Source organism: Acomys minous, assembly GCF_964271855.1.
Source record: "Acomys minous genome assembly, chromosome: 2".
In the NCBI taxonomy this organism is placed as follows: Eukaryota; Metazoa; Chordata; class Mammalia; order Rodentia; family Muridae; genus Acomys; species Acomys minous.
This window is the reverse complement of record NC_140484.1, coordinates 3,997,156-4,009,351: the sequence shown is the minus strand read 5'-3', so window position 1 is coordinate 4,009,351 and position 12,196 is coordinate 3,997,156. Positions and strand designations below refer to the sequence as shown.

Below are 12,196 nucleotides of genomic sequence, written 5' to 3'. Positions count from 1 at the left end.
GCTCCGGCTCCAGACAGAACATGAAGGGAGAGGTTTGGCACTTTACACTGTTTTTGGCAAATCTTTTTGTTTTGTTTGTTTGTTTTTTGAGACAGAGTTTCTCTGAGTAGCCCTGGCTGTCCTGGACTCATTTTTTAGACCAGGCTGGCCTGGAACTCATAGAGATCTGCCTGCCTCTGCCTCCTGAGTGCTAGGATTAAAGGCGTGAACCACCATGCCTGGCTGTTTTCTGCAGACTCTGAAGAGAGCCAGACCTGTGGTGTACATGCTGTAGGGCAACGTATGCGTCTCTTCCCAGAGACAGGCCAGTGCAAAACAAGAGCAACTCACGGTGAGCAACCCAACAAAACATGCCTCCAACACAGGACAAAGTGCCTTAACATTCTAATGTGGCTTAGTGTGCATTTGCGCGCGCACACACACACACACACACACACACACACACACACACACACACTCCCCACTTTGTGAAAAAGCCGATATTTTAATCAGTTAAAAAGCCAGACCAAGAGAATCTACTGGTTTTTAATCTCTTGGAGAATCTGGGGGAAGGATTTCAGTGCATCGTGTTGTGATTCCAATTCCTCCACACCAGGAGTTGAACAGACGTGGGTGTATGTGTGTGTATTGGGGGGGGGGGAGTGGGATTAAAGCAAGCATAAACACCTCCAAGGTAACACAGCAACACAGGACACGGTCCTGAGGGCTTCTATAGGGGGGAGGAAGTCTCTAATGGTGTCTCGTTAGGCCAGGTTCTTTAGTAGCTGTTACAGGTAGCAGCACACAGTCCCCAGGAGCACCCCAAGAAAACAGGCCTCACCACACATTCTGGAAAGACCAGATTCAGGCAGCAGGTGTTGGCTGCTGGGAGGAGGAAAGGAGAGCCTGTGTGACCTAACCAAGGACAGCGAGACCTGCTTCCCAGCCCTGTGGTGAGAACCAGGACACAGCTTCTGCCTGGCTCCTTCCAGAAGGGACCAAAGAACGTGCCTGGGGCAGCAGCCTGCAGGGGCCTCCTTAGGGAAGGCACTGAGGTAGGGGAGACAATGGCTGGGGCCAGAGTGAGCCGTGACACAATCTCCCTGGGGTTGTGGGTGGCCAGGGTGGGCAGCCCCAGAGATGAGGGAGCCCAGGGGTGAGGGAGGACACACAGGACAAGCCCTTTCCAGTTGCTCTTCAGACTTTGCTTACAGTTTGCAGGAAGGGGGGCAGGGGGCATCCACCAAAGATGACTGAGCTCTGTAGCCAAGGGAAGTCCCAGGCCCAGTAGCACCCGTAACTGACCTGGCTGCCTTGCAGCTTCCAAGAAGGGGTGTGGGCAGACAGGGAAACGTGGAGAAGAAACAGGAGAGGTTGGTTCCAAGGACAGTTCAAAGAAGGGACCGGAGGTAGGAGGTGATCCATAAACCCTAGTATTTCACTCTAATTTGCTCCTGGACTGTTAAATTAAGAGTCAAGCATGACAATCTTCAGAACGCTTTTTGGATTTATAGGTCAATTAGTAAACACTTTAGGGAACTGTTACATTTTAATTCACGTGTGTTTGTGTGTGTGTGTGTGTGTGTGTGTGTGTGTGTGTGTGTGTGTGTATACGTGCGCATTGGAGGGGCATTCGTGAGAGCCACAGTGAGCATGCATGTCAAGTCTCTCTTTCCACTGCATGGGTCCCGTACATCCATCTCAGGCCATCAGCCTCAGCACCAGGCACCTTTACCCACGGAGCCATCTCAGGCCTAGTGAATACTTTTAAAGACTTTACAACAGATCGTCCCCAAAGACGATGTCACCACGGAAAGGAGTATAGGAAGTAAGTGAACATAAAGAAAAGTATGACACAAGTATGTATGCGTGTGCCTGGGGGTGACAGGCCAGTCTCCTGTCGGTATCTTCAGTCAAAATGAGCCCCAGGCTCCTGACCCCTGAGACTCAGAAGGCCTTGGAAAACTCATAGCTGGCACGCACACGGGCACTGGAGTCAAGCGCCCGAGTCTTGGGTTTTCCTGAATATTTTCAATGATCTCCATTAATGAAAGGAGAGATGAGGTGAAGGATGCTGAGAGGCTTCTCCAGGGTCCTCAGAGGGTGACTCCAGAGCCAAGAGTGAGTCCCTAGGTCCCCTGTCACCTTTCTCATTAGACCACCTGGTCTCCACTTACCCCTCCCCTCAGGCTGAGGAAATGTGTGTGGGTTACAACTCTGGGGCGTGGGATGGGCAGACAGTTGGGGCAATGCTGCTAGGACCCATAACCCCAGCAGCACACGAACTAGGCATGCTCATCCACTCCTGTAATCCCAGCATGCAACAGTTCAAGGTCATCCTCAGCTACGCAGGAAGCTCCAGTTAGATCCTGTCTCAAAACAACCTTTAAAAACTCAAAAAGAAAGGGCAGGCGGGAGGGCAGGATGTTACTCTGAAGGCTACATGCATGCCCTGCATCCGTGAGAGGAAGAGAGTGCCAAGGAGGCTGGAGATCTCCAGGAAATGTGAGAGGACCAAGAGGAGACACAGCCGTGCCTGGACCTGCTGTTCGGGGGCCCTTCTCTCTTCAAAGAGCCCTTGGGTGCATGGTGGTACCTTTTGGGGAACCATGTACATGGGCCTCAGCTCCCCTCCAATGTTTATAGTCTTTCACATTGATACTTGGGTGGTCTCTGGGTTTTCTAGAACAGAACAAGCAAAAGACAGCTCCACTGCGAGTCCTCAGGGCTGGGGACGTTGACTTCTTTGAAAACTGTCTTTAGAGATATAATCAAGGCAAGGGTCTTGAGGAGGCTATTTGAGAGATGGACATGGCCTTACAGAAAATGAGAAATGCCCGCTTTGGAGGAAGGTGGGAGGGCAGCTAGCTGAGGGGAGTGATTCTGAAAGTGCACCTGGGGTGAGGCAGCCACAAGCTAAGGCATTCTAAGAGGCTGGAGATAGAAGAGGATGTTCATTCCTCCACATCTGAGAGAGCAATGGCCCGGATGATACATTGTTACAAACGTCTAGACTCTAAAACAGAGACAATTAATTGTTTTAAGTGACCACTATTGCAATTCATGCAGAAAATAAACCCACTGATACATGGATAAAAATGAATTTAAAACAGAAAGACAAGGTTTGTAGTACTCAAGACAAACTTGCTCTTAGAATGGTTCATCAATAGGCCCTGGGAATTAGGCGTGGGGCTGGGGCACTGAGACTGGCCCTGCTTTCTCTTGAAGACCAAGCCCAGCTGAGTCACAAGCTGTCACATGTCTTGTGCTAACCCCTGTGGACATTTTTCTGGGTCACACACCCATCTGCAGAGAACAGAGCCTGTTGGGCGGACCCCTAATCTAAGCTGAATGTGCAAACTACGCCCAGGCTGCCTGATGCTTGGAGGCTTTGCATGGAATGTCTCCAAGCCCTAAACTCATCCACCCATGACTGACACCTGAGCCCAAATTGCCACAAGGTCCTTGGCAGCCTCTGTGACTCCAGCCTGAGAGAGGAAACATGGAAGGACCAGCACGTCCTCAAAATGGCCTGTTCTGGTTTGCAACTGTATCTTATAGATTCCTGCTGGCAGCTGTTGACCTAAATGTAAACACACACACACACACACACACACACACACACACACACACACACACACGTGGGCGCACAAGCACCTTTCCCCTCCCAGCTCCTTTGGGGAACATATTTCCATGTACAGACTGCAAGAATGGTTGATGAAACACATGACCTTAAACTTGGGTACCTAGCTGCTCATCTTCTCGCCTCTTTTCCTTACAGCACCCTCCCACCCTTTTTGGCTTTTTAATTTTTAGATTCAAGGCAACATTCACGTAGTCTAAAATGCATCATTTTAAAACCAACAATCCAGAGGCACCTAGTGAATTTTCAATGCCACATACCTACCTCTTCTACCTAGTTCCAAAGCATTTGCTAAATGGAAATTGCCCCATAATCGGTCACCATCACTTTTCCCCCAGCCCCTGGCAAACACCAGTCTGTGGCCTTTTGTGATGGGCTCCTCCTTGTCTGGGTGTCTGATCACAACCCTCGCTGTCCATCATCGGTTATCTGCCATCCTTCACTTATGGCTTGTCTGTGCAGCGGTGCGTATTATTGCTTCCATGAAGGCTACATAGTAACCCATTTTCTTCATTGAGGCATCTGCTGGGGCATAACTGAGTTACTTCCTTCTCCATTTGCTGTCAGCAGTGTGGCAGGGAATGTGTGTGCACAGGTGCTTGAATACTCCCACTTACTCTTTCCACAGCACCCTGACCCCATCCTATGACCCTGCAGCTACCAATCATCAAAGCCTTCCCACGTCTCTTGGCAAAGCTCAGGCTTCTGAACGTGATCCTAGCGGGATCCCCGCTGCTGCCATTTCTCCAGCACAGCGCCCCACAGCATGCTCATTTTCTGTCCTTGCATGTCGCGTGTCCTGTGTCCTGTGTCCTTGCCCACAAGTTCCTGCATGTATGTGATCCTCTGTATGACAGAGCTTTCTTCCTCAGACTACCCAGATATGGCACTCTCTTCCTTGTAGCCTCAGAACTGGTCCATGGGGTCCACTCTGATTCAGGGGAAGAGCTTGTAATGGGACTTGTAATGTCCCCCCGTGCCCCCCCCCAATGGCCCAGAAGCACCAAGGTAAGGATTCCCAGGATCCACATCCCTAAAACACACTGCACTGGCCATGGGGAATCAGCCCCCCCCCCCCCATCCCTCAACCCCCCCCCCCATGCCCTTGGGAGCCCCATGATGGGCTGGTCCTGGGCTAAAGCTGCTGGGATTCCTGGCTCTGCCTGCACACAATCGCCATCTGGGGAGAGGAAGGCGCTGTGCGTGCGTGTGTGTGTGCGCGTGCATGCATGTGTGTACTGTCATTCTCTCTCCAGCTAGATGATAAGCCTGTGAGAAACAGGGTGTTCTCTGAGCTTTGGTCCCAGAATTCCTTACTGCAACCTCTCTCACCCAAGAAGAGTTAGCTAGGCCCTGAGGGTAGCTGCTGAGAAGGCAGAAACAAAGCCCTGGCTGGAAGCAGTCACACCTGAATTTGACAGGCCACAGGTTCTCTGAGTCACAGCGGATGTGGCTTTCTAAGGGCAAGAGAGACAACCCCTTCACCTTGCGCCTCTCTTCCTTTCTCAGCGTTGACTCTGAGCCTCTGGGGTCTACACAGGCAAACACACACACACACACACACACACACACACACACACACACACACACACACGTGCAGCACAGGTGAACAGAGGGTCTGATGCCAGATTCTTATTTCTAAGAAAAAGAGTCTGCTTAACTCCCAGGGAAGTCAATCTTTTCCTCCCTTCAACTCACCCCTTGGCGTTTGGTCAACAGTCACCTGCAGCTGCCTTCCTTCCTCAGGAGGAGACGGCAAGTGTGGGGGTGGGGTGGTTGAGGACCTTTTAACACAATGGCAGCCATCTGAGGGGGGCTCTCTGTCACTTACCTCCAGGACTTTTCCTGTGATAAACTGGTGACAGGCTTCACACTTCACCCCAAAGAGCCCTTGGTAGTCCTTCTCACAGTACGGGGAGCCATCCCTGAAAGACAAAGCTGCATTCAGGTCTTGGGAAAACACCAAAGCCACAAACGACCACATAGTTACCGCGGCCACTTCCTTGGGAGTCACAGAGCTAAGGAGGAGAAATCCCTGTATTGCTCCTCTCTTGGCAGCCCAAATAACCCTCATATGAGCCCAGGGCTCCTCTATGCCTGAGAGGCCCAGGGTGCCTTACCTCCCTTCCCACACCATCTTCGTGTGTTCACAGGCCCACCAGGGTGTCCTACAGCCTCACACATCACCTCAGCAGCTCAGGTCCCCCTGGCTCTGAGCGTTTAGAACATGTCTCAGCTCCACAGCAGGCATTTACCTCAGAGCACAGCCATGTCTCCAGTTCCCAAGTGTTAGTATGCAGAGCCACACTGCTTATTACCCAGTCTTCAGTGTCACTTGAGAGCCAGACACTTATCTTGCCTCTGGCTGCCCCTCACAGCCACGGGCAGAGATTTTTACTCTTTTACAGGAGACCTTCAGTTTGACCCCAGGCATGCTCTGAAACTATTTCTGGGCTGTGGGAGCTAAGCTACCTTTTCAATTATTTCATGGATTTATTTATAAAATTACTTTCATCAACTATATTGAATGAATGATTTAATAAAGTTGGATAGCTCTTGGTTTTGACCTTTGAGACAGGGTCATATGTAGCCAGGCTAGCCTCCAACTCTCTAAGAAGCCAAAGCCATCAGAGCACAATGCTTCCCGGCGTTTACCGCTACATCCTGTTTCAGACGGGATTAGCTCAAACCCAGGGTGCTGTGCGAGACAGCAAGTCCTCTACCAGCTGAACTGCATCTCCAGTCGGTTTTGGAGACCCGACTCAGGCCTGTGCTCTCTGGGGTGCTCTCTCACCAAGCTATATTCTTACCCCTTGGTTGGGGAGATTTTCAAAAGTTATAAAAAGATGTAGGGTGGCAGATTCTCCCTCATTACCAGAGCACATATTTAAAAAATGAGCTGGGCGGTGGTGGTGGCACACGCCTTTAATCCCAGCAATTGGGAGGCAGAGGCAGGTGGATCACTGTGAGTTTGAGGCCAGCATGGTCTATAAAGCAAGTCCAGGATAGTCAAGGCTACACAAAGAAACGCTATCTCTAAAAACCAAACAAACAATAAACAAAACAAAAAAAATCATGTGAAAACCCTACCAAAACTCCACAGATTTGTGTAACTCTAGTTAATCCTGCACTAGCGCTCTCTGATTCCAACATGAACCTTCACCCTGACAGGCTGTTCTGTGGCTCTGGTCCTCCCAGGCTCAGAGCCTAGATCCCATGTGTTGCGGGGGGGGGGGGGGGGGGGGGAGGATGTCTAAAGCCCTGGAGAAGAAAACCTTGCTTGTTAGCTTCACATAGAAAACAAAAAGAGCAAAGGGGAAATGGCTAGGTGCGGAATTGATTACAAAGCACAGTTTACCAGCCTTGTTAATCATTAAATCAGGCCACAATTAATAGTCCATTAAGTTCACAGCACAGCAAAGGCAGAATAATGAAACTATTTCAAGAAATTTTATAGCAAACAATTCATACTGATGCAACATGGGAATGTTCTTGGGCATGCTTGAGGGAAGAGGGCATCCCCCTGAAAGCAGAGCCTGTTGGTACCCACACTCCCCTGGCCCAGACTTACTTGCTGATGTATTCGCCGGTGAGGACCTTCCCGCAGGACTTGCACTTGAAGCAGCCCAAATGCCATTGCTTGTCCAGGGCCAGCAGTGCCTGCCCGTTCTTAATGTCTCTTCCACAGCCAGCGCAGTCTGAAGGAAAACAACAGCCCATGGTTAATGCCATCACCCTCGCAGAGCCCAGAGAGGATCGACGCCCCACGGTGCAGCCAGCTCTCCCAGTCACTCTGCCTTTAAGTGTGGCTTCATTTCCCTGTATAAAATCTTCCCCAGCAACCCCCCCAGGACCTGTCCTCACGTGGCTCGGCAGCTGCTCAAACCTCAGTGGATCTCATCAGGTGAATCTCCTTCACCCCTTAGCTCCTCGCAGCCAGGTACCCTTTGGGGTCCAGTTGGCCTTGAGACCATTTAATTATAGCGTCTTGGCTAGGGCATTAGGAAAGGCTTTTATTTAATTGAGGACACATGTGAGTCAGCTAAGCGCATGGCGCCGGGAGCCCTGCTCATTCTCTCTCTCTCTCTCTCTCTCTCTCTCTCTCTCTCTCTCTCTCTCTCTCTCTGTGTGTGTGTGTGTGTGTGTGTGTGTGTGTGTGTGTGTGTGTGAGCGCGCGTGCTCATCAATCTCATGCTTGTAATGGAATTTTACTTCCTACCTAAGCCAGCCTTTCGACTACTGATTAAATGACTTAATTCCTTAGCTTTCATCCGTCCTCGGCAGATTCTGGAAGGCCCATCTGTCAGTTACATGTCTCGCTGCTGTAACAAAAAGCCTGGCAAGTGCAGCTTATGGAAGGAAGCAAGGCTTCATCTTAGGACACAGTGGCGGCTGCTCACAACGCGCTGCAGTTAGGCAGCAGAGAGACATCAACGCTGGCGCTCAGCTCACTGTATCTTCTCTTATGTTCCTATGTCAGTCTAGAAAAGTCTCACAGCCATGCCCCTGTGGGTTTGAGATCCTGTCGGTTGTCAGTCAGTATTGACTACCACAGGATGGCAGAGTGTGTGCACTGGGCCCGCTGATCTGGCCCTGCACCTGGACCCTGCCACTCTCAAAAATGGCTCTTTAATAATATTCGCTGTTACTAAAGTGGCCGACATTGTGCGGATTATTTCGCACTCCACCATGTTAGGGAAGTGGAACACACATGTGTTAGTTCAGACACAGGGAGAAGGGAGAAGTTATTTGAAATCTAACATCAGCCAGGGCTCAGTGGCCCACACCTGTGATCCCAGTGGTCTGGGAGGCAGAGGCAGGCGGATCTTTGTGAGTTCGAGGCCAGCCTGGTCTACAGAGTGAGTTCCATGACAGCCAAGGCTACACAAAGAAAACTGTCTCAGGGGTGGGGTGGGGTGGGGTGGAGTGGAGGAGTTGGAAGTAAAAAAGAAAAGTAACATCAAAATCTACAAACACTCAAAATCCATGTGTCTGAGAAAGCAGAGCAAGGCCATATATAAGACAGAGTCAGGGTTCCCACTACACAGAGTGAAGGCACAGCCCCCTCTTCTGACCACACCTGTCACTGTCTCCTTGGGCAAGGGCGCTTTCAGACCAGCTTCCCTGATTCTCCCAGACCCCATCACCAACCTGACTCCCTGGAGTGACCCCCAACCCTGAACACACCCTGAATCCACCCAGAGGTGGCTCTGGGGCCTCCTGCTTCAGCAGCTTAACTGATCCTGTTTCTTTGACCGTGGGCGTTTGTGGGTGTCTTGACCAGCAGGTATTAGCATGGCTTCAGACACAGTAATTCATGTCTAAAATCTTACTATACAAATACATTTGCAAAATCCCCTCCTCTGTGTGTGTGTGTGTGTGTGTGTGTGTGTGTGTGTGTGTGTATGTGTGTGCGTGTGTGTGCATGAGTGTGTGTTGCAGAAAGGGGTGTGCATGTTCCTCTCCCAGAATAGAATGTTTCTGGAGAAAACCATAAGATTACTAAGAAACTGCCCCCTGTGGAGCAAGGCTTTACTTGTCCCCTCGCATGATCTGTGTTGTTTGATTTCCTTAACCACTAGAATGTGAAAAATTAAAAATATGTATCCATAAAGATAAAATTTAAGTTCTGAATATTAGAATTAGAGTTTCCTTTTTTTTTTTTAAAGATGTATTTACTTCTGTGTATATGTGCACCTGGCTGAGTTTACGTCTACCACAGGTGTGCAAGTTCGGGTAGAGGCCAGAGAGCGTGGCATCTGTGGACCTGGAGTTGTACATGGTCTCAGACGGGTGCTGGGAACCAAATCTGGCTCCTTTGCAAGAGCAGTGTTTTTAACCCCTGGGCCATCTCTCCAGGGGCCGGGTTAGAATCTGTTAAAGTACAGGCCATTCTAAACTGTGTGTGTATAAGATGATCCTAAAGTAATGAGAAGTGTGTTACCAAATACCCAACATGTCATCTAAAACATTGCCCTTAAATCTTATATCTGATAATATTCTAAGAAGATAAAAATGACCATCCACAGTATTTATTTTAAAACACAGTCTTCGGGCTGGAGAGATAACTCAGAGGTTAAGAACACTGACTGCTCTTCCAAAAGTCATGAGTTCAATTCCCAGCAACCACATGGTAGCTCACAACCATCTGTGAGATCTGGTGCCCTCTTCTGGCTGTCAGGCAGAACACTGTATATGTAATAAATAAATCTAAGCAAACAAAAACAAACAACGCTCCCCCCCCCACACACACAGTCTTCGAATGGTAGAAACACAGTATTGCGACTGAGACAAATGAGCAGTTTTAAAAAGCAATAGGGGCTGTGGAGACGGCTCAGTCAGCAGGATGGCTGCCATGCTGACATTAGGTCAGCACCTGTACAGAGCCAAGGGTGGGTGGTGTCTGTCTATGACCCTGGCTAGGGGACAGGGAAAGAGGCAGACGATCCCAGGATGGCCAGCTGGTCCCTCCCACTGGTGAGCAAGCTCCTGGCTCAGTTAGAGATCCTGGCTCAGAAAATACATATTTGAGAGCTATGGACAAAGACAGCTGACATTGACATCTGGTGTTCATACACACACATACACACACACACACACACACACTTGCACACATACCCACCAACCATACACTACAGCCTCCCCCATCTTCAAAAGGAATATACTGTTTTTAGAGAAGTTTCGAGGTCACAGGAAACTGAGAGAGTGCAGAGGACAGTTGCCATTTCTGCACCGCAGCATGCTCAGCCCCCACCACTCGCAACCATCAGCACCCCCAGCTGATCTGCGCTCTCGGAAGGCTTAAAATGGCATCAAGGATTATAGCATCGCACTGAATAGTGGAATAACTTCAACAGTCTAAGAACTCTGGGCCCTGCCTCTTCACCCCTCCTTCATCCCACGCCCTGGAAACCTCTGAACATTTTCTACTGTCTTCATAGTTTAAGTCCTTTCTCAATGAAATGGGAACTTTAATTCAAGTTGAACTGAAAGTTCCTTTTTTTCTAATAATTATCAGTAGGTGGCAGCAACAGCTTGAAGAAGGACGAAGGGGAATTTTCTGTTCTATAGATGGAGGTGGTTGGACTTAGAGAGGCTGCCAGGGTTGCTGGAGGTTCACTGCAGGAAGCAGGCCTCAGGAGATGGGTACTTGAGGCAGGCCCAGGCTGTGGAGTCAGGAAGAAGACTTGGGCTCCTGAGCACCTTGGAACCCTCATATCCTCATCTGTGAGTACTTATAATAGCAGCCACTTGCTAGGTTGCCTTCAAGGTTCTCTGCACAAGGCCTGGACAGACAAACCACTCAGTGGCCCCTCCTTTCTTGGTTAGGGGCTAGGGCTAAGACTAAACCCTGAGTTTCTTCTTTCTTTCCTTCTTTCAAAACCATTTATTTGTTTGTTTCCATTGGTGTTCTGCCTGCATATGTGAGGAAGTCGGATCCCCTGGAACAGGAGTTACAGACAGTTGTGAGCTGCCATGTAGGTGCTGGCAATCGAACCCGTGCCAGCTGGCTTGACTACACTGGTATGCTCCACAGCAACAGCCCACCACTCTCTGGCCAAAGCCACAGACTTGATGCTCTTAACCGCTCAGCCATCTCTCCAGCCCCTAAGCCCTGGGTTCCTGATCTCTGCTTGCTCTTGCTCTTTTCTGATTCCCCACCCCTACCCCCACCCCAGTACCCACATACATGTCACAGAGCCCTGAAAGAACTAACTACACAGCCTGGGAAAAGGCGATGCTCCGATCATCTGCCTGAGGGCTGAAACACAGGCAGGGCTCTGCCCACCAGCTGCCATTTCACCTTCAGTTATGAGAGTCTGGAGCCCTCTGCTCTCACACGTGGTGCCTAGAGCATTGGGACCCAGCATGCCCCGCCCCGTGCTGGCCCCCCAAACAGAACAGGTGATCCAGTTTCCTGAACCCTGAGAGTGAACCCAGAGAATGAGTGTGAAGGAAAGCAAAGGGTTAAGCTTCCTTCAGGCCAAGCCTGGAGACACACATCAAACAAACCTAACCGAGGTGTCTCTTAGGTGTGACAATAGCAGGTCCTCTGGAAGAGCAGCCATAGTATCGCCCCACACTTGAGTGTTCTGGTATTTTCCATAGCAAAACCGCACTGCTTTCTGACTAAAGTCATAGACTTGATTTGAGCCTGACATCAGGAGGTAGAAATCGACAAGGAGCAGAGCAAGGTCTGTGCTGGGTCACTCTCTTCTTCCTGCTCAAGCCAACGAGGCTCTTCAGTGAAGAACAGCATGTCCTCCTACTTGTCAGCTTCCTGCCTTCTCATCAGTCGAGAAAATTGTTTCCACATCGCTGAAGCAACTAATGATAAACACAGAACCTTGGTTCTGGGTGCCAGGATGACTGTCAAAGTCAGAAATAGGTGAATGCCGTGCAGTGTCAAGGAAGTAGAGCCCACTGGCAACTCGCCAAAGGACAAGGACCAGATAGGAAAAGACCTGCTCCCGACAGCAGGAGGCAGAGCAGGCGAGGGTCTGGCTGTTAACAAGTCCACACCTGGCTCCAGTTTTGTATCATTGTCTCCAAAGGCAACAGAGGCCCTCAGCA

General features: G+C 50.0%; 1 protein-coding gene across 6 annotated transcripts in view; it reads right to left on the bottom strand.

Moving 5' to 3' along the window:
* The window catches only part of ABLIM1 (actin binding LIM protein 1), a 275,685-nt gene that overhangs the window by 93,297 nt on the left and 170,192 nt on the right, over nucleotides 1-12,196 (bottom strand). For all 6 annotated transcript variants that reach the window (XM_084762924.1, XM_084762923.1, XM_084762926.1 and 3 more), the window contains exons 5-6: nucleotides 7,194-7,320; nucleotides 5,454-5,547 (exon numbers count right to left, since the gene is read on the bottom strand). In XM_084762924.1, coding sequence (XP_084619050.1) covers nucleotides 5,454-5,547; nucleotides 7,194-7,320 — 221 coding nt within the window. The remainder of the gene's footprint in view (nucleotides 1-5,453; nucleotides 5,548-7,193; nucleotides 7,321-12,196) is intronic.